Source organism: Hyaena hyaena, unplaced genomic scaffold (assembly GCF_003009895.1).
Source record: "Hyaena hyaena isolate Hyena2069 unplaced genomic scaffold, ASM300989v1 scaffold_38, whole genome shotgun sequence".
Classification (NCBI taxonomy): Eukaryota; Metazoa; Chordata; class Mammalia; order Carnivora; family Hyaenidae; genus Hyaena; species Hyaena hyaena.
This window is the reverse complement of record NW_024080670.1, coordinates 5576157-5597233: the sequence shown is the minus strand read 5'-3', so window position 1 is coordinate 5597233 and position 21077 is coordinate 5576157. Positions and strand designations below refer to the sequence as shown.

Here is a 21077-nt window from a genome sequence, read left to right as displayed (position 1 = left end):
GAAAAATCTATACACTAAAACCTATAGAAAGCTTATGAAAGAAATTGAAGAAGACACCAAAAAATGGAAAAACATTCCATGCTCATGGATTGGAAGAACAAATATTGTTAAAGTGTCTATACTACCCAAAGCAATCTACATATTCAGTGCAATCCCTATCAAAATAGCCAGCTTTCTTCACAGAGCTAGACCAAACAGTCATAAAATTTATATGGAACCAGAAAAGACCCCGAATAGGCAAAGCAATCCTGAAAAAGAAAACCAAAGCTGGAGACATCACAATTCCAGGCTTCAAGCTGTATTACAAAGCTGTAATCATCAAGACATTATGGTACTAGCACAAGAACAGACACATCGATCAATGGAAAAAAATGGAGAACCCAGAAATGGACCCACAAACATACGGCCAACTAATCTTTGACAAGGCAGGAAAGACTGTCCAATGGAAAAAAGACAATCTCATCAGCAAGTGGGCCTGGGAGAACTGGACAGCATAATGCAGACGAATGAGCCTGGACCACTTTCTTACACCATACACAAAAATAAACCCAAAATGGATGAAAGACCTAAACATAAGACAGGACCTAGAGGAGAAAGCAGGCAAAAACCTCTTTAACCTCAGCTGTAGTGACTTCTTACTTGACATGTCTCCAGAGGCAAGGGAAACAAAAGCAAAAATCAACTATTGGGACCTCATTAAGATAAGAAGCTTCTGCACAGTAAAGGAAACAATCAGCAAAACTAAAAGGCAACTGATGAATGGGAGAAGGTATTTGCAAATGACATATCAGATAAAGGGTTAGTATCCAAAATCTTGAAAGAATTTATCAAGCTCAACACCCAAAAAACAATTAATCCAGTAAAGAAATGGGCAAAAGACATGAATAGACACTTTTCCAAAGAGACATCCAGATGACTAACGGACACATAAAAAACTGCTCAACATCACTCAGCACAAGGGAAATACAAATCAAAACCACAATGAGGTATCACCTCACACCTGTCAGAATGGCTAACATTAACAACTCAGGCAACAACAGATGTTGGTGAGGATGTGGATAAAGAGGAAATATTTTGCACTGCTGGTGGAAATTCAAAATGGTACAGCCTCTCTGGAAAACAGTAAGGAGGTTCCTCAAAAACTAAAAATAGAACTACCCTATGGCCCAGCAATTGCATTACTAGGTATTTATCCAAAGGATATAGGAGTGCTGTTTTGAAGGGGCACATACACTCTAATGTTTATAGCAGTGCTGTTGACAATAGCCAAAGTATGGAAAGAGCCCAAATGTCCATCAACTGATGAATGGATAAAGAAGATGTCCACATCTCTCTCTCTCTCTCTCTCTCTCTCTCTCTCTCTCTCACACACACACACACACACACACACACACACACACACACAATGGAGTACTCCTTAACGATCAAAAAGAGTGGAATCTTGCCATTTGCAGCAATGTGGATAGAACTAGAGTGTACTATGCTAAGCAAAATAAGTCACTCAGAGAAAGACAAATATCATATGACTTCACTTGTAAGTGAAATTTAAGATACGAAACAGATGAACATAAGGGAAGGGAAGCAAAAATAATATAAAAACAGGGAGACAAACCATAAGAGACTCTTAAATACAGAGAACAAACTGAGGGTTGCTGGTGTAGTGTTGTGTGGGGAGAAGAGCTGAAGTGGGGAGAGGCATTAAGGAGGAGACTTCTTGGAATGAGCACTGAGTGTTATATAGAAGTGATGAATCACTAGATTCTGTTCCTGAAATCATTATTGCACTATATGTTATCTAACTTGGATTTAAATTTTAAAAATAAATAAATAGTAAAAAAAAAACAAAACATTAGAGTCAATAGACTTAAGTCTCACAAGACAAGGAAGGTGTTACAACGTTAAAATTAATTTCACTGTTTTCTTCCATACTTCCATCACCAAAGCAAAACCCTCCAAACCGACATGCTTCCGGAAGCATTCATAAGCATTACCTTTTCTATAGCACTTGGTACTGAGCTGATGCCTTATGCTCCCAGCCTCTTTTCACTGTGGTGACAGTGGTGGGTCTCTGAAGTGGCCCTGAGCGGTTCTTTCTGTTTGGGTGATGTTCTTCTGGTATCTTCCAGGTATGCCCCCTTGTGGCTCATCAACTGCCCCAAAGGCAGGGCCCTTAGGTGTCCTGGTTTTGACCCAGCGGGTCAACTGTCCTTTCCTGGGCGGTGAAGGGTGACTGCTTCCTGAGGGTTGAGGTGGAGATGCGGGAGTGCACAGTCCGGTTGGAGACCCCGGAGGTCCCCATCTTCGTTTACTGAGTGACGTTGCTAAGTTTACCTCACTTCTCTGAGCCTCCTTTTCTCATCTGTCATCTGTGGAGCCAACAGTACTTACTTATGTCATTGGGTTGTTGGGAGACTTCCATAAGGACTGCACGTGACTTGCTGAGACCTGTGCCAGGCAGACAGGAAGTCCTCAGCACAGGCTCCAGCCCCACTGCCTGTCCTGAAATTTGGGCCATTTCTTACATTTGCCTTCAGGGTTCTGTTCCAGCGTCGTGCCCCGGAGGCCAGCTGTGGGGAGCCAGTCCCACTGCACAGTGGCTGTTCGGGCTTCCCGTGTTCACATTTTCTTCCATGACTGCCGCACAGTGGTCCAGAGTGTGACCTCTGAACTTGGACCAGAGAAGGATTCAGAGGCTGAGTCTGGATTCGGGTCGGGCAGCTTCCTGCAGGGTCCTGCGGTTGGTTCTGCAGCGCTGGGGCTATATCTCACAGGGTTCCCCAGGGAACCCCCATGGTAACTCCAGGTGGACTCGAGCAGTGGAGGAGACTGGAACCCGCTGTGTACTCAGCTTTGGACATTGTCACACTCTTGGGAATGCACTGAGGAGGTGACTAGTACTGATGTCATGTTGCACCTATAGGAACATCCCTGAGGTGGGAGTTTCCCTAAAAGGAATCGTCCATTCCCCTACCGTCTTCCATGATACATTTTCCCAGCTCTCTGGTTTTTTTAAATTAAAATTCACTTTGCTTTTAACAAAATGATACATAGACAGGTAAAAAAAAAAAAAAAATCAAAGAGTACCGAAAGGCTTGTAAGAATATGCAGCAGCCCACAGCATGTCTCTTCCTTTTTCATTCCCCAGAGGCAGTCATTTTCAACTCTTAGATTTCTTCACTTCTGGTACTTCATCTCCACATTTCTCAGTAATTTGAATGTACTGCTTATTTCTTAATTTGCCTATTCTACACATTCAGTTCTCTTTATAATCTCCCCCAGCGGGCAGCCTCACAAGTTTTGGTAAATTGGTGGTCAGTGTTTACATATTGTGACGAGGCAGACCCTGGGTACGGCGCAGTCAGGTAATGCCCTATGGGTAGTTTTTTCTTTCTCGTACAGCCTTTTCATTTTCTTGGAATTAGTTATTGACTTGTTTCTTTCACTTCGCTTAACTGTCTAGGTACCTATTGAATTTTATATTCTAAATTTTTAGTTTTCTTTTTAATGTTTTCCCAGCTATCTTTTTTATTTTACTGTGTTTTGTTTTGTTTTTGATTTCCTGTATAGTTAACATACAGGATTATGTTAGTTTCAGGTGAGTAATGACATTCACATGAACACACATCAACTGGTGCTCTTCATGGCTCAGGCACTCACTCCCCAGTCCCTATGCCCTGTATTTCACCCATTCCCCTACCCACCTCCTCTCTGGTAACCATCCATTTCTTCTCTGTAGTTAAGAGTTTGTTTCTTGGTTTGCCTCTCTCTATTTTGTGTGACTTTGCTCATTTGTTTTGTTTCTTAAATGTCACATATGAGTGAAATCATATGGTATTTGTCTTTCTCTGACTTATTTCACTTAGCATCATTCTCTCTAGCTCCATTTGCAATGTATCATTGCAAATGGCAAGATATCATTTTTTAGGACTAATCCGTTGTGTATATCCACCACATCTTTATCTGTTCGTCAATTGATGGACACTAGGGCTGCTTCCATATCTTGGCTCTTGTAAATAATGCTGCGATAAACCTAGGGGTGCATGTATCCCTTTGAATTAGTGTTTTTGTATTTTGGGGTAAATACTTGGTGGTGTGACTACTGATCATAGGGTAGTTCTCTTTTTAAGGAACCTCCATCCTAAGTGCCTGTTGATTTTTTACATGCAAATTTTAATTTTTTTTAATTTTTAAATTAATGAATTATGTTTTCAAACAGGTTTATGCCTGTTTTTTTTTCTTTAAAATTTTTTTTTAATGTTTTACTTATTTCTGAGAGAGAGAGAGACAACGTGAGCAGAGGAGGGTCAGAGAGAGAGGGAGACACAGAATCTGACACAGGCTCCAGGCTCTGAGCTGTCAGCACAGAGCCCGACGCCGGGCTCGAACCCACGAACCGTGAGATCATGACCTGAGCTAAAGTCGGACACTTAACCAACCGAGCCACCCACGCGACCCCTGCCTGTTTTTATTTTTCTAAATGCTCCAGCGTATCTGTCACACACCCATCCATATTTCTTCCCAGGGTTTAAGTACAGTTCCAGAAGCTACCCTGTCCACTCTTCCCCAGATGGTTCACCACAGCCTTCCCTTCTTTTCCCTTTGTGTAGGCCCGGACACCCCTGTCATCACCGTCCTGTGTAGACTCCGTTTCCTGGGGTTCATGGTTTCCTCTTCATTGATTTCATCCCCAGTTTTGCTGTGCATTTCCCAGTAGGTTCCTAAGAAAGGGTTGGTGGAAGATTAACTTCTTAAGTCCTTGTATGTCTGTAAAGGTCTTTATTCTGCCCTCACACTTAATTGGTTTGAATGGAGAATTCCAGAATTCCCCAGAATCTTAAAGACATTTTTTCTCTCGTCTTATTTAGTGCCCAGTGTTGCTGTCGAGACGTCTGATGCGTTCTGATTCCCATTCCTTTTTATGTGACTTGGTACTGTTCTCGAAGTTTTAGAAATGGTTTCTTTCTCCTACATTTGGTGGGATTCTCTCTTGTTTTGCTTTGGGTGGGACTTTTTCATTCACTGCTACAATACTCATAGGCTCCTTAGTATGGATACTCACCTTCTCTTCCATTTTTTATTTCTCTTTCTGGAGAATTCATCATTTGCATGTTGTCCTGATCCTTCACCCTTCTTCGTTTGACTTTCCTATAGCTTATCTTAGTATTTTACTTTCTGGAAGCGTTCCTCAATTTTCTCTTCCAGTATTTTTAAAAATTTTTAATTTTAGCTATAACTTTTTTATCTCTAGGTTCTTTATATTCTTTTTTTTTTTTTTAATGTTTATTTACTTCTGAGAGAGACAAAGACAGAGTGCAAGCAGGGCAGGGGCAGAGAGAGAGAGGGAGACACAGAATCCGAAGCAGGTTCCAGGCTATGAGCTGTCAGCACAGAGCCCAACGTGGGGCTCGAACCCATGAACTGTGAGATCATGACCTGAGCTGAAGTCAAATGCCTAACCAACTGAGCCACCCAGGCGCCCCTATATTATTCTTAAATTTATCCTTTAAGATTGTTTTCAAAATATTCCATTCTTTGGTGGTTGTAGTATATTCATTAATTCCTTTGAAGATATAAATTACAGGTTTCGCTGTTTGTTCCTTAATTTTAATTGTTTTCTCATACTGTCTGTGCTACTCTCAAATGCCCATTGTTCTTTTTTCTAAGAAAGGAGGTTCGATTTTGATTTTTTTGTTGTTGTTTATTTATTTTTGAAAGAGAGAGAGTGTGACTTGGGGGAAAGGCAGAGAGAGAGGGAGACACAGAATCCTAAGCAGGCTCCAGGCTCTGAGCTGTCAGCACAGAACCCAACGCGGGGCTCTAACTCACGAACCACAAGATTATGACCTGAGCTGAAGTCGGATGCTTAACCAACTGAGCCACCCAGGTGCCCCTAAATGCCTGTTATTCTAATTTGGACCCTATCTTTCATATTTGAGCCTTACCTTCAGCACCTGGTGATCCTTTGGTGTCAGTTTATATTTAAGAGCGAGGCACTAGTTAGTGGGGTTGGAGTGCCCAGGTCGGGGTGAGGCCTGTGGGCTGGTGGGTGGTGTACAGGTGATGTAGCAGGGAAGTAGCATTTGTAACAGGAGAACCCTGGAGTCTGTATGTGCTGGTCTACTCTCTGGCACGCTTTAGCATCTCCGGAAACAAATCCTCTGATGCTCAGTGTTAGGGGGTATACCTGGCTGCTGAGGTGTGCACAGTCTTCAGTCTGGAGTCTACTTCCTCCTGGTGTTCTGGAGTCCTGAACCTTACTGGTTCCATTTCTGCAGAAAATAACATCTGAAATGGGGCTGGGGATCTGGGAGTGTGACCGCTGTGTTTATAGACCTTGTTCTAATCTTCCTGTTTCAGCTCTAAACTCTATACCTTCATCCCCAGTGGTATCTGGTGGCTCCCGGCCCTGGGTTCTGGGGTGCAAGTCCTTAGACCCTCCACTCTGCTAAATCTCAGGCTTTCACTTCCCACATCTCCAGATGGCTGTTGACCTCTCTCTTGCATCATACTTTTCTCCTGCTCTGTATTTCAGTGTGTTCATGCTTCTCCACGTGGCTGTCATTTGAGAAGAACATTGGCAGAGAAGGGAGACAGACCCATGTTTCCAGTCTGCCACCGCCCACCTACCCCTCCCAGAGGCAGCTCCTGCACCCAGGGAGGTGCTGGAAAGACAGGGAGGGCTTGGAAGAGTGAGTGTGTATAAGAGCGAACAAGGTGTGCATGTGCATGCATGCGTGTGTGTGTGCCCGCGTGAAGCCCTTTAACAGACACTCTGAGCATTGCACTCAGCAGCAGCATTGCATATCCTCCAGTGATTTGGGGCGGAGGGCGGGGTACAAACAAGATAACCCAAAGAATAAGGGACCTCGTTGAGTGGGGATTATGGAGGCGATACATTCAGCTCAAGGGATTATTAAATCCTAGAAACTTCATTTAAAAAATTTTTTAAATATTTATTTTATATTTGAGACAGAGAGAGACAGAGCTTGAGTGGGAGAGGGGCAGAGAGAGAGGGAGTCACAGAATCCAAAGCAGGCTCCAGGCTCTGAGCTGTCAGCACAGAGCCCGACGCGGGGCTCGAACTCACAGACCGCGAGATCTTGGCCTGAGCTGAAGTCGGCTGCCCAGCCTACTCAGCCACCAGGCGCCCCTAAAATTGTTTGATTACCTTATTTGGGTAGCTAGCAAGGTATGTGGCTTTTCACATTTTGCCCCGATTGAGTGGCTGATGCGTTCATTCCTTCAACAAGCTTTGGTTGAGTCCCTATGTATCAGGCACTATGTTTAGTGCAGGGGGTGGATGGCAGTTGCGCTTTTCCTTGTGACGCTCACAGTCCAGTGGCAGGATAGTAGGGGGCAGGTAAACATTAAGTGCACTTGTATATAATTCGTGTTTGAAGACCAAATCTAGTCCCAGAGATGGGGAAGGAATCCCAGTGGACCAGCTGAACCCCAGTGTTTAGGACTTTTTGAATCTTGATGTAGCATGACGTCACTTGAAAGGTGTGCTTCCATGTCAGACCAGCTGTCCTCATTTTCAGTTTAGACGTGTTAGCGCTGGCTCCGTGGGTGCTCCCCGCAGAGCACTGAGGCAGATGCTTTGCACGTACATCATCTGTTACTGCAGCGTCCCCAGGAGGAGGGGCTTGCTTAACCCATCCATGTCAAGTTCAAGTCTGCCTTTTCATTTCATGGGTTGCGCCGCGCCTGGGGCACCTCTTCCTGCAGCTCGGCCCACCTCCCCACGGCCTCTCCCACCCCGGGATTCGGAGGCTGCCCACCGAGTTCTCACGGTCAGAGCTGAAGCGTGAGTTTCTGCAGGGGCGCCTGCTCAGCTGCCCGCCTCACATGTAACTTCTCATGTAGCTCGTTAGCGCATTTAGCTTGGGACATACGCATTAAGGTTCATAAATACCTTTAAGTGACTGTATTGGAAAGAGGCTTCTGGGTACATCTTACGGTCACAGGGAAGGTGAGGCTGGGAATGCCCAGCCTTGTTAGACCTGGACCACTTCCTTATGCTGCTGATGAGCCGGGACCCGGGACCTTCTCGCTCCTTGTTCCAGTCCATCCCCTATGTGGGTCCAGGCTCTGGGCACCTCTGTGTTCTGCCCAGACACTTGCACTCACGCGCGTGCGCGCGCGCACACACACACACACGTGTATACACACATGTGCTTGCGCTCTTTCTCTCTCCCTCCTTCTCTCCCTCCCTCTCTCTCTCACTACCCTCCTCACCTCCCGTTGGTTGGGTTTGGAGGGCATCACACATTTTTACTTCATTGTCAGTGAGTTGTGGCCTCAGGGCAAAGCCAGGCCTTTGCTTGTCTATTTTCAATGCCTCCAGTGCAGGTTGGAGGACTGTAACTGCCTGGGCCTCCGAGGCAAGGGGCAGGCCTGCTGCGCACCTGTTCTCTTTACACACTTGCACCGTCCTCTTCATCATAGTGAGGTGTCTTCCCACCCAGTAAAAGGAAAATTCAGGCAGTGGGGTGAGCAGAGGGGGAACCATCCTTTTCAAGCCCTGGAGACAATAGTCTTGATTTAGGGTATCCCCCCCGCTCCGTGAATGTCCAAATATCCAAGAGAGCCCTTCCATTTTAATAGTTTATTGTCAAGTTGGTTTCCGTATAACACCCAGTGTTCATTCCCACAAGTGCCCTCCTCCATGCCCATCACCCCTCTTCCCCTCCCCCCACCCCCATCAGTCCTCAGTTTGTCCAGGAGAGTCCTTCTGAACTCCATACCCTTCTGGTGGGAGGTTAAAGACAGCTCTGTTTTCTGAGGTCCCAGCGTGGGATTCCGCAGCCTTTCAGTGTTCTGCAGACTTTTTTTTTTAATGTATCAAAAATAAGGCATTTATTACAGAGAAACCATGGTTTATCTAGGTTCCCTTATTTCTTTGTTCCTCTAGCAGCTTTTATTTTCACGTCTTCCTGGTTCTGAAATTGGGATGCATCTGAAAATAGATCTGTACAGTTTGATATTCGATCTCTTTTTTTCCCTGAAGGGTTATTCTTTCCATCCCTGAGTGATTCCCAAGTGACTACCCCCTAGAATTGAGGAAGTACCAGAAAAGTACAGTTTGGGAAATGAAAATCTTTCTGAACATGGAATCCCCAGGAGAAAACGAACAAAAGGGATGCTTGGTGGTAGAGAGTGAGGGCCCCCTGCCTTAAGGCTCATGCTCTCCAAGAGACTTTCTGTAAGACCGTTGTGGGGAAAAGTGCTGATGAGGCCTGATGCCGTTCCAGGTCGTCCCTTTCTGAGGGGGTGACACACTTGGAGCCAATGGTTCCTGACATTATCCCCATACCATTCGTCCCCCACAGTTTAGGTCAAACATATTTGCACATGTAGCATAAGGACCTTTCTTTTTCTTGTGTTCCACTTGCTAATTTACGATTGTTCAGTCTGGGGGAAAAAAGGCATTTTTCTTTTGCTAGTTGGCCTTTGGGCTTCTCCGAGGCAGCCTCTGAGAATGTGGCTGTGGGGGGCCCTGGGGATGCCCCCCACGCTCCCGCCCCATGCACGTGACAGCCAGAGGCCGTTGGCGTGCTGTGCAGTGTGTACATGGCATGCGGCTGAGTCCAGGCAGTTTTTGTGCCACGAATGGAGGTTTGCTTTCAGGGGTTTGTCAGATCCAGAACTGCCTCCCGAAGTCTGAGGCTCAATAGGACGACCATGGAAACAGTAGAGAGGAGATCATTTTGGAGCTCAGCCTGAAATAGGGCGCTGCTCCCTCAGTCTTCCCAGATGTGCCCCCTCAGGATGCTGCCCCCTTGGGATGCTATGGGGCCATTGAGCGAGACAGCAGAGCAAGCCGCTGCGGTCTGTGAATAGAACGGTCTGGAAAGAAATAGGGAGGGGGGGGGAATGCTGTCCTCATCCAGCCATTCCTCTCCTGCTCTCCAATCTTGTTGTCAGCAGTTTGCCCCAAAGCCAGGGCCTTCACACTAAGCCCCCTGCTGTGGCCCAGTACACAGTCCTTTAGGACTCAGATCAAGGCTGGCTTCATGCTTGAGCGCTTCTGAGAGGAACACCTCTGTATCTGTGGACGCAGAAATGGCTTCTTAGTGAGACCATAAACAAGGAGCTGAATCTTTTTTATTTTTCCATCATGATACAGTTTCCGACCTTGAGTACCACTCGCGGAGCTTGCATGTGAAGGAGACACAGCAATGAGCGGGTTTCCCTGGCACCTCGCCCCCAGCCCCCCACTCGGGTCCCCTTGACAAAGCACCCTGGCTGGCCCCAGGGCTCTGGAGCAGGCGGTGCTGCTCTCAGGTGGCATTTCACAGCCCATTGGACTTTTTTCTGCACCCCGTACCGTCCCCCGAGTGAGTGGTAATGAGGAACTTAATGTGCTGACTTCTCCAATCCCTTCTTGGTCCATTGCAACAAAAGTTGCTCTTTTCTCATTAGAACCATTTTTGTCAGGGTGTCTTTAATCAATGGCTTCCCTGGGGACATTATTTTTAGAAGTTGTATTTTTCACATTCTCTCTTTTCCCCTTTTGGAAAATCTCTTCCCAGGGCCTAGTGAAATGAACTAATGAGATGCCATGAGAGTTCAGGCCAGTGTTAATTGGCACAGGTATGAAGAAGATGCTCACGCACACCTCCGTTTCCAGCCTGCCTTACCTGCGCTCTTTTTCTGTGTCTCTTTGGTGTAGGTTGCACAGACAGCAGATGGTGTGGATGCTGACCTCTGGAAAGACGGCTTATTTAAATCCAAGGTTACCAGATACCTGTGTTTCACGAGATCATTTTCCAAAGAAAATGTAAGTCTGGTAGTGGTGTCCGTTTGCTGAGGGCACACAAGGCATTTATGTGACTGGTTGAAATTTCCTCTTTTTTTTTTTTTTTTTTTGTTGTTGTTGTTGTGGTTTATTTTCATTGCCATATTAATCTGCAGTTTTAGTGAACAGGGTAGAAATCAGCAGCCAGCGCTGTGTTTCATTTATTAACGGTATTATTAACCACGTACCCAAGTGTACAGTGAATTCCATTAAAATGTGCTCTCGAAAGGGAACCAGGAAATTTCTCTCCCAGCCCTCATTTGCCTACCTTTCCTGTAAGTCACAAATCACAGGGTAGCGTGGACGTGAGGGTTTGCCAGTGCAGCTGTATTTAAAGCTGGCCAATAAACAGAAGCAGGCTCTTTTCCCAGACACGGCCTGGTTTCCCAAATGCCTGACTTTCTCCCTGAGTCTCTGACATTTGACGTTTCATTGTGTCTGCAGGTAGGTGTCCACCACGTGTGCAGATTTCTTTCAGTGTGCTGTGCTTAATTCTTGGGCCCATAAATTGGGAAATTTTAAAGGCATCCATTAAGGCTTTTCCAATAGAGTGTTTTAATGAGTGGCTTAGAAAAAAGGGAAGTAGCTTCCGTGTCTACACAGATCTACTCTGAGTGAGGCCTATCATAGGCACTCTGCAAATGATCCTTTTCCATCCTCAGTCTCTTCAAATATTAGCTCCTTTCCTGAAATCAGAGTTTTTGTGCTTATCTAAGGTCACCTGTCTTCCCTAGCCCCAAACAGGGAGCTGTCAGATTTTCATTTTCAAGGGTGACATTGTATTTTTGGCCTACATGTTACTGTCTCTTTCTAATGCGAAAAAATGGGGGAGATGGTTTTTTTTTTAATTTATTTTTATAAATTTTATGATAACAGTAATACGTGCTTACGGTTTAAAAAACAAAACGATTGTTTTCAAGCATCCTCATTCAGATGTGAGAAAGGGGAGCAGTCCCTATCACGTACCACACAGCCTGTGGTGCTGTCCCTGGGTGCTGTGTGTCCCTTCAGTGTGGTCTGCGTAGACAGTCACGTGGTGCTGCGGCTCACACGCTCTCCCACCAGCCATCCCTGTTGTTTACTGATAAGTCTTTGTTCGGAAAATCATTTCCTAATGTATTCAGGACCGGGGCAGAAACCATTGCTTTAATCCACCCCAAGCCCCCAATTATGAGAGTCATATATGCTTGTTGTAAAGTACAGAGTTTCTAATGGGGCAGGGACAGTCCTGGCACTAAATGCTGGAACTCCTTCTGCAGGCGGGAAGGTGGCACCTGGAATGAGTCTGAGCAGGACCCTGGGTGCAGCCCTGGGAGACATTGAGGAGCAGTCTGGAGGCTGGGTTGCCTTTCCGGACTTGGGCTCGTGCTGTTAGGGGTGGTTCCCCTCCATGGCTCCATGCCTCCACCCTGCATCCATGTCCGCACTCAGTACACTCTCCCACCCCTTTGTCCCTGGAGTTGACCTAAACCCGCTTTTGAAACGATTTATATTTTTAGCTTTTGTCACCTCTGTCCTATCTGCCGGCTGCCACTTTCCGCAGGTCAGTGCTTTCACTGCCGCTTAGGGCGAGAAGGACGACCTCCCGGAGGATTTGAACAACTCACCGTGCCCTGGTCTCACGGTGTTCATTACTGATCCCTGCTCAGCCTCCCCCTCTCCTGACTGAAGAGGCTGCAGCTCCAAACTGTGGCCTCAGAGGACAGCGATGAACTCCTTGATTGTTTTTGATTTCTAGGGTTTTTTAATTTGATCGTTTGTTAGTTTGTTTTTGCATTTCCCCGAAGACTGCGGGGTATTGTAGTCTAGGCCAAAAGAGTCCTGGATCTCTTGGAGTTGGGGATGGTGACAAGTCTAAAAAAAGACACAAGTCACCAAGCCTTGTTAATTTTGGGTGTCGTGGGTAAGTGATTACACATTCTAGAAGATGCATCGAGTACATCAGCATCTGTTGAACGTTAAAGAGCTACTACCGAGTGTTTACCTTGCAAGCCTCACTCCATGAGGGCCGGGCGTGGGGGGCAGGGTGTTAGGAAAGGGCTGGGGGAGAAATCACCTCCCCTCCCAAGGAGTGTAGGAAATCGGTGCGTTTTATTCTCAGAGGAAGAATGACGGAGTCCTGGAGTGGGATCCAAAGCTATCCAGACAAGGGGATGCCAGGGGCCCACTTGCCAGCCCAGGAGCACGGGAGGAGTGGGGTGTGTTTTAATCCCATACAGCCAGTCTGTCCTGGTTGTGCTGTCACCGCCAGGACTTTGCATAGTGTCATTTTTTACAACTGAGGAGGAGGGAGGTGGGATCTCAAGACTGGACAGAGTCTTAATTAGGCAGCTCAAGACTCCCAATGTAGGAGTTTTGGGACACTCCTTTGGAACCTAAATTCCTTTCCCCCATTAATGCTATTAATACAGAAACCTGGCTTTGGTGTGACATTGCTTCCTGGGGAAGGATCGAGATTAATTGCACTTTTCATGCCCTGTACTTTCTGCATTACCTGTAATAATAATGTACATAGATTAGGTAGGGAGGATATTAAACAGAAGGATTTATGAACATTTGAATATTAAGTTGGTTATCTGTGGCTACCTTAAATGCAAGGTTGTCAAAAATAATTACAGTATACTAGCAAATACTGGCTACCAGAGACAATATAAATACCCTGAGTCAGTGCATATTGGGCTTTTGGCATGAATCATTTGCTCAACAAGGATTGGGAATACGTTCTTCATATTTATGAGGAGGAAATGAAAGAGAGCACGGGATGGGGGAGGGGAGAGGAACAAGCAAAATTAATGGTGTCGCAGACCTACTGTATTAAACCCAGTACAGCAGCAGCCCTGTGCACGGAGGGACCGCACTTGGGCTGCGGGAAGCTTTGACAGTGCAGCCTCCCGTTTTGTATGCACGGGAGGGTTTTTGATGCTTTTTTTTAATGGCCACACCACTGATGTTCTGGTTTTATGATCAGGGACATTTGGAGAGTGTGGAGGGTGAGGTCGCTAAGTGGTTTGCAGTTGACTTCTGTAAAACCCAACTTGTCAAGTAGAAGACATTTGAGAAGGATATTGATGAATGCCCATCCATCTACGGGGCAGGAAAACATAGCCAGTTGTTAATTTCTCAATGCAGAAAGCAGTGATGACATGGAAAAGCAACTGCCAGGGGAGGAAAAAAAAATTATGATAGATTAGATCAGGCAATTCTGAAAGCAGCTGATGTTTTCGAGTTAGGTTAACGGTTCAAACCTTTTCTACACGGTCGGAGATTTATTCTGCATTAGTAAGGTTCCACTTTCCACTTGCTGCGGTGCATGGTTTCTCCGAGACCCAGCTCACCTGAAATGTAATAATATAAAATAGTCGTCAAACATGGTAGTTTTGAGGGAAAGAAGCGGTTTTGTGACAACAGGGCCATGAAAGCACTGGTCACAGTTTGCACTTGACACATTGACCTTCATAATTAAACTTGAAGGGTGTACTTCACTGGTGTAGTTTTGGTGTCTAATGTGTTTATCAGATATACTTTCATTTTTATGTTTCTTTTTACTGTTACTTTTGTTTTTGTTGCTACCATTTTGATGTGTCATCCAAGCAAATCCAGTCTCATTGCTGACTCTGGTCCACCTGGTTAAAAATGTGCTCCCAAAACATTAAATTTTTCAGCAGATCATTATTGAGCACCTACTGTGAGCCAAGAACTGTCCTAAGCTTGGATTTAGAGTGATGACAGATAGTTTTGGTCCTCATGGTTCTTGAACCCCAGTGAAGAGACAGACATTAAACAACTGACCTCAAAGATGCCATTATAAGTTGATACGAAGGAAAATAGTGGCCAAGAGAGAATATAGCATCGAGTTTAGATGGTAAGACTGCCCTGATGCTTTCTTAGATAGTGTTGTTGGCACTGAGCATTTCCGCTGGAAATGTGGGCTGCGGATCTGGTATGTTTGCTGAGGGTCCTCTCTTGCACTTCCGGAATGGTGTGTGCCGTCTGCAGGAGATATTTCAGCACTGGTTACGGAAACTGCGCATGGCGGACCCCCATATACTACCACTAAATAGAAATTTTAAGAGGCCCTTGTGCATGTCATTTTAGGAGATGTGTAATATTGAGGCAGCAGGGCTTTTCACTCGGTATTAGTTTATGATGCTTGGGATTTTATGGAATGTATCTAGCAGCCAAAATGTGTGTCAATATGCAGACCGGCAATCACTCAGGAGTGATTGGTTCTCCGTTAGGCTCCGCTGCAGCTCTCTCCTGCTGCGGTGACTGGCCCAGGAATGTGTGCTTTCTAAACCCTGGGTCGCTCACCGCCCTGCCCCGCCAAAGCTCCAGGCTGAGAGGCAGCCTGGTCCCAGGACGCGTGCGCACAGCCGCCCTCTGCTGGGTTATGTCTCCAGCATCTCCCGGGTTGCTGTCTAGCTAATCAACCAAAGCCGTGGCTGAGTGAGTGGCTTTGAGGTGCCGCAGATGAAACTCCTTCCCGGGGGCCACGCGAGTCCCCGTGTAACCGCTGGGGAACATTAAGTGGCACCTACTCTAATTAACCTGCTGTCGTAAAGCTGCACAAGTCATTGTGTTAAATATGCATCTCGAAGCCAAAATGGCAAACCCACCACAGGGGGGTTCAGATTAATAGTCTGTATCTCTTTTCTTTCTTCCCAAGAGTCATTTAGGGAACGTGTTAGTGGATATGAAGCTCATTGACATCAAGGACACTCTGCCTGTAGGCTTCATCCCCATTCAGGAGACGGTGGACACACGTGAGTCGCCCTTTAGTACCACTCATTACAATGGAACTTTTCTTTCTCCAGGTGTATTTTTAGATGTTTTGTATGTGCATATTTCTCTGGGAACATTTTAGGAGGCCTTGCCGCACGCCCGTGAATAAACCCTGCTGCTTTTGACGCGTGTCTGAGTTGGTTCTCCAAGGAGTTTGTGGTGTGCTGGGGAGCAGCGTGTAAATGAGCAGAATGTCCTTTTCTCTTACAATGGGCTCCCTGCTGCATCGGCCTACTCAGGAACAGAGCGGTGAAACTGGTTATAGTCCCATCCTCTGGTGTTATGGAAGCCAACCTTGGCACAAGACCCAGAAGCATAAGGAAGAAGAAACTCAGAGACGCCCAGGGAATACAAGTGTAATAATGTCCTTATTTTTGGCTCATGGAGCACACAAGAGAAGCCAGAACCAGAAAGCCTGCGCTAGAGGACACAGGATTCAATTCTGAGTGAATACTCTGATGTCCGAGCCACACGGAGCAGAAGTGCATCCCTGACCAAACTAGAAGCTTCTTCAGGATCAGAAGTGCTTTGAGGTCCTTGTTGCTCACGTCAGTTATTAAATAATGCTAGGAAACCTCTGGATATTTGATCCTCCTCATTTTGATATAACTTAACTTGTTTTATTTTTAATCACTGGTCCCAACTTTAGGATGTCCCCAGCAAGTGAAAAACAAATACAAAGAACCCTTTCTTCTTTACACTTGATTCATTTGTGAAATTCTGGATCGTGTTCTTTGTCATATGTACTTTATTTTTCCATAGTTAGCCCATTTGGGGCCCATAATATTTTTGCTGTTTTCTTGCTAGCATTTCATATAGACGAGACTTGGCATATCTACACAGATGCCACATAACCATTATTTTTTTCTAAAAATTTTCAACATTTATTTATTTTTGAGAGCAGGGGAGGGGCAGAAAAAGAGGGAGATAGAAAGTCTGAAGCAGGCTCCAGGATCTGAGCTGTTTATCAGCACAGAGCCTGATGTGGAGCTTGAACTCACAAACATGAGATCATGACCTGAGTTGAAGTTGGATGCTCAACCAACTGGCCACCCAGGCACCCCGCCATTACAGTTTTAAATTTCTCTTTTGTAGAGAGAGAGCACATAGCAGGGGAGAATGGCAGAAGTAGAGAGAGAGAGAGAGAGAGAGAGAGAGAATCTTAAGCAGGCTCCATGCTCTGCATGGAGCCCGCCATGGGGCTCAATCCTGGGATCATGATCTGAGCCGAAATCAAGAGTCAGACACTCAACCCATGTCTGAGCCACCCAGGCACCCTCCCCATAGCATTCTTTTAATGAAACAAGTAGATTCCATTGTATAGCGTATTTTTATTTTCTTAATAGTTCTCTCACTTTTGACTGTTTTATTTTTACTTGTTATATATGTATTAGCTAATAATCAGGATAGCAGACATGTAGTATGTCACTTAACAGATGCTAACCCCTGTGATGAATGCTTTACGTTCCTGACTTCACTAAATCTTCAAAAGACCCCTATTTGGAGATGAGTATTATTATACCCATCACGTATGAGAAAATTGAGGCACAATAACTACTGAGTGTTTGAAGAGCTTATCCGAGATCCGACTGGGGGAGTAACTAGAAGACACACGCAAGTCAGACTCCAGCTGTGCTGATACCCCCAATGCCACCCATAACATCATGTGGTTAAGTGCCTTTTACAGATGGATTTTATATGTTTATGCATCAGGGTTTTTTGGTAACAGTTCTGTCAATATATAATTCACCCACCATATCATTCACCCGTTTGAAGTACACATTTCAGTGGTTTCAAGGATATTCACAGAGCTGGGCAACTATTACCATGATTAATTTTGGAACGTTTCATCACCAAACATGTCCCATACTCTTAAGCTGTCACTCTCCATTTCTCTCCAACCCCCACATCTTTTTATTTTGGTGGAGCTTGATTCATTACTTTTTCCTTTGTTGCTTATGTTTTAGGTGTCCTACCTGTGAAAGCATTGCTTAATTCAAGGTCACCTAGATGTTTGCCCGTGTTTTTTTCCTGAGGGTTTATAGTTTCAGCTCTTATATTTATAGCTTTGATCCATTTTGAGTTCACTTCTGTGTACGGTGTGAGATAGGGGTCTAACTTGATTCTTTCACACGTGGATGTCATGTTCTAGCACGATTTGTTGAAAAGATCATTCTTTTCCCCCCACTGAATTGTCTCAGCATCCTTGTTGCAGATCAGTTGACCGTAAATGTAATTCATTCTTCTTTTTCAGGATTAGTTTTACTATTCTGGGTCCTCTAAATTTCCATGAATTTTAGTATTAGTCAATATCTGCAAAGAAGCGAGCTAGTTTTGAAAGGAATGATGTTGAATCTATAGATCCGTTTGGGTATGTGTAGGTTTTAAATGATTTTCTTGTGTTGAGTTTCCAAGTACTTGAGACTACTGGGTTTTAGGTCCCCTCTGGTCTGCTCCAGCCTTCTTCTCCAGACATTTTCCTTACCTTCAAGCACTCTATACTTTCCCCAAACTGAGGTCCTCACTGTACGCTCTTCATTCCTGTTTCCTTCCTGACTCTATTTGCTTTGTTGTTTTCCTTGCCTGAAATGCCCTTTCGCTCAATTCTGAGCATCCTCACCCCATATCTTTCAAGGGCGAGCTTCAGTTCTGCCCCCTACATGAAACCGTCTCTGATCCCTAGGTACCAGTTTCAAGCAAGCCCTCTCTCCTCCACAGTCAGCAAAGATGGATGAATGCCTCTGTAGGCACCGCAGGCTTTGCGAGAAGAAGGTGACTGTCTGAGGTATTTGTCCTGCCCTCCAGGAGCTCGGCCTGGTCGATGACCTGGCCCTGAAAACAAGGACTTGCATCACAACGTAGTCAGCCAGAGCTGTCATCAGCCAGAGATCAGGGACCGGCTGCCTCCTTTGCCACTTTTCATCACAGCTGGGACAACACACGTTTAGTGGAGGGAGGGAGCGAAGTAAGCACCACAGTGCAGTGGTCGGGAGCCAAAGGAAGTGATCACTTATGCCTCTCAGTTCCCACCTGTTCTCTGTCAGGACGCACTGTGGCTTGGCGGGGGGAGAAGGGGGAAAGCACTAGGCTCTGGGGTCGGACTCACCCGATCCTGAGTCTGGCTCTGCCACTTACTTTAGCACCCAAGCAAATGACTTCATCCTTCTGGGCCTCAGTTTCCTTATCTATAAAATGGGGGGGAATAGTAGACACCTCATAATGTTGTTTTTAGCTTGCATTTTAGCCACTTGTATGTCTTATGCGCATCTTTGCTACTAACCTTTTTCTCTGAGGGTGAGATTCGTGTATAATTCATCGTTGAATCACCTAAGGCACCTACCAGACACAGCACCTTGCTCAGAGGATGAGCCCCTTAAAGATAAGCTTTAGTACTCTTTGTTGCCAAATTAACTTCCAGAAATACCAGTTCCCGGGGCCACTAATGAGACAGGCGTGTTCCTGTTTTCCAGAGGCCTGTCAGCATAGGTTTTACATTTTTAGTCACTTATACCATTCTAATTTTATTTAATTTTCTCGTCATCATTGGTGAGCAAGACCTGAACATTTTCACAAGGGTTTGCTTGCTGCTCTTGCTTATTCTGATGTGACTCGTCTGCTGAGGAACTAAAATTGCCTTGTCGGCTTGTATTCATTTCCCACTTTTCCCTCGTGTTTTACTTAGTTTCAGAATTTGCATTGGTGTTCGTTTTTGACAACGAATTGACTTGTAATGTCTTTATATCGATACGCTCTACAGCCGCAAGGGATTTCCCATTCTGCATTTTCTTCTTAATTTGTTGAACTAGTTAAGTGAGGAGGCCCAGGGCCGCGTCTTCTCTGGGCCTATGGTCTAGCTGCGGCGGGGTCCTCCTGATCCTGGGCGGGGAGCCTTTTCCCCGTGACTGGGGATGTGTCACACCCAATGTCTGCCGGTGGACATTCTGAGGGCAGGTCATCACATCACCAACAAGTGTCTTATCACACAAGGAGGGAGATGGGATTCAGGGAGCCTATTCATTTTGTGGTAAACAAAATGAATAGAGCCTTCTCCCAGGGCCCAGGTGAGCCCAGACCAACCGGAGAAACCTGTCGTCACCTCTGTGCAGTTTGCGGTTGGTGCGTTTAAGGCCCTGATTTTATAAAGTCAGCCAAAAACAAAAACAAAAAAAAACCAACTCCATGAGACTCTTGTAATGAATCTAAAATAGTTTGTTACTATCCACACAGTACTTAAAAACTGGAAGACTGTTTGTTTTAGTAAAGTGCTGTATCCTTTCTCTGTGTTCATTAGCATGACTGAACACATTTCTATTGACTCTATATAATGTTTACTTAAAATTAGGCCTGTTTAAGCATGTGTAATTAGTGGCTCCATCTCTTACCCCGAGTTGCCATCAATGGAGGAATGGATCAGAGAGCAGTGTGGCAAAAGCAAGTAATGTGCCTGCCTTTTCGTTTATTTGAGGAAAGGTCTTACCTTCTTCACAATAGTCAAAGGTCTGATCTTCCCAGCTAATAGCTCCTGAAGGTATGGTTGCCACAGGTGTTTTCCCCTGCCTCGTGAGTTACAATGTTTGAGGTCTGGATTGGGGACGTTATTACTCATAGCTCATTAGATCTGATCTAGGCCCTCAGTTTCCTTGCCTAGGAAAAGAACCCACTGAGTTTCTGAGTTTCCACCTGGCTCTCTAAAAGCACCCTCCCCACCCCGAAGTCTACAAGATGCCACTGATGACAGCCTCCCCTCGGTCAGGCCAAGACCAATGGCACGACTGTCCTTCCCTCCCCATGCTCTTGTCTGATTTGAGTGTGCATACTCCCTGCCCCAGAACTGAAAGGTCCTGAAAGACCATGCCAAACACTGACATAAATTGTGTGTTAGAGGTTTACTGGTAATAATGATGATAAGAACATTCATGCTTTATTGAGCACTTACTGTGTGCCAGGCACTGGGCTAAGTGAAGCATATGATGTGTTAGCACATTTCATCTGCCCACCGTCCCTTTGGGGTGGGGTTTCATTAATTCCCTTTTACAGAGAACAAAACCCAGGCTCAGAGAAATTAGGTCACTCACCTAAGATCACGGAGCTGATGGCAGAGTTGGGATTTCAACCCAGATATATCAGACTCATGTACTGAGTCCCTGCAATTGACTGAAATTCATTTTTAAAAACCACAAATGGGTGGCTCAGTCGATTAAGCATCCAACTCTTGGTTTTGGCTCAGGTCATGATCTCGCGGTTCATGAGTTTGAGCCCTGAGTTGGGCTGTAAGCTGACAGCACAGGGCCTACTTGAGATTTTCTGTCTCCCTTTCTCTCTTCACCTCCTCAGCTCACTCTCTCTGTCACTCTCAAAATAAATAAATAAAACTTAAAAAAAAATAAAAACCGCAAGTGAACAAACCAAAAAACACCTGGCTGGCCACCACTGGACGTTGCTACATCACCAGCTCATTGCCCTCAGACTTCATAAGTAAGAGCAAAGAATCACA

At 45.4% G+C, this 21077-nt stretch overlaps 1 protein-coding gene across 3 annotated transcripts in view; it reads left to right on the top strand.

The window, feature by feature from the left end:
- The window catches only part of MVB12B (multivesicular body subunit 12B), a 192179-nt gene that overhangs the window by 54499 nt on the left and 116603 nt on the right, over positions 1 to 21077 (top strand). For all 3 annotated transcript variants that reach the window (XM_039229628.1, XM_039229627.1, XM_039229629.1), the window contains exons 3-4: positions 10676 to 10783; positions 15468 to 15564. In XM_039229628.1, the coding sequence (XP_039085559.1) occupies positions 10676 to 10783; positions 15468 to 15564 (205 nt within the window). The remainder of the gene's footprint in view (positions 1 to 10675; positions 10784 to 15467; positions 15565 to 21077) is intronic.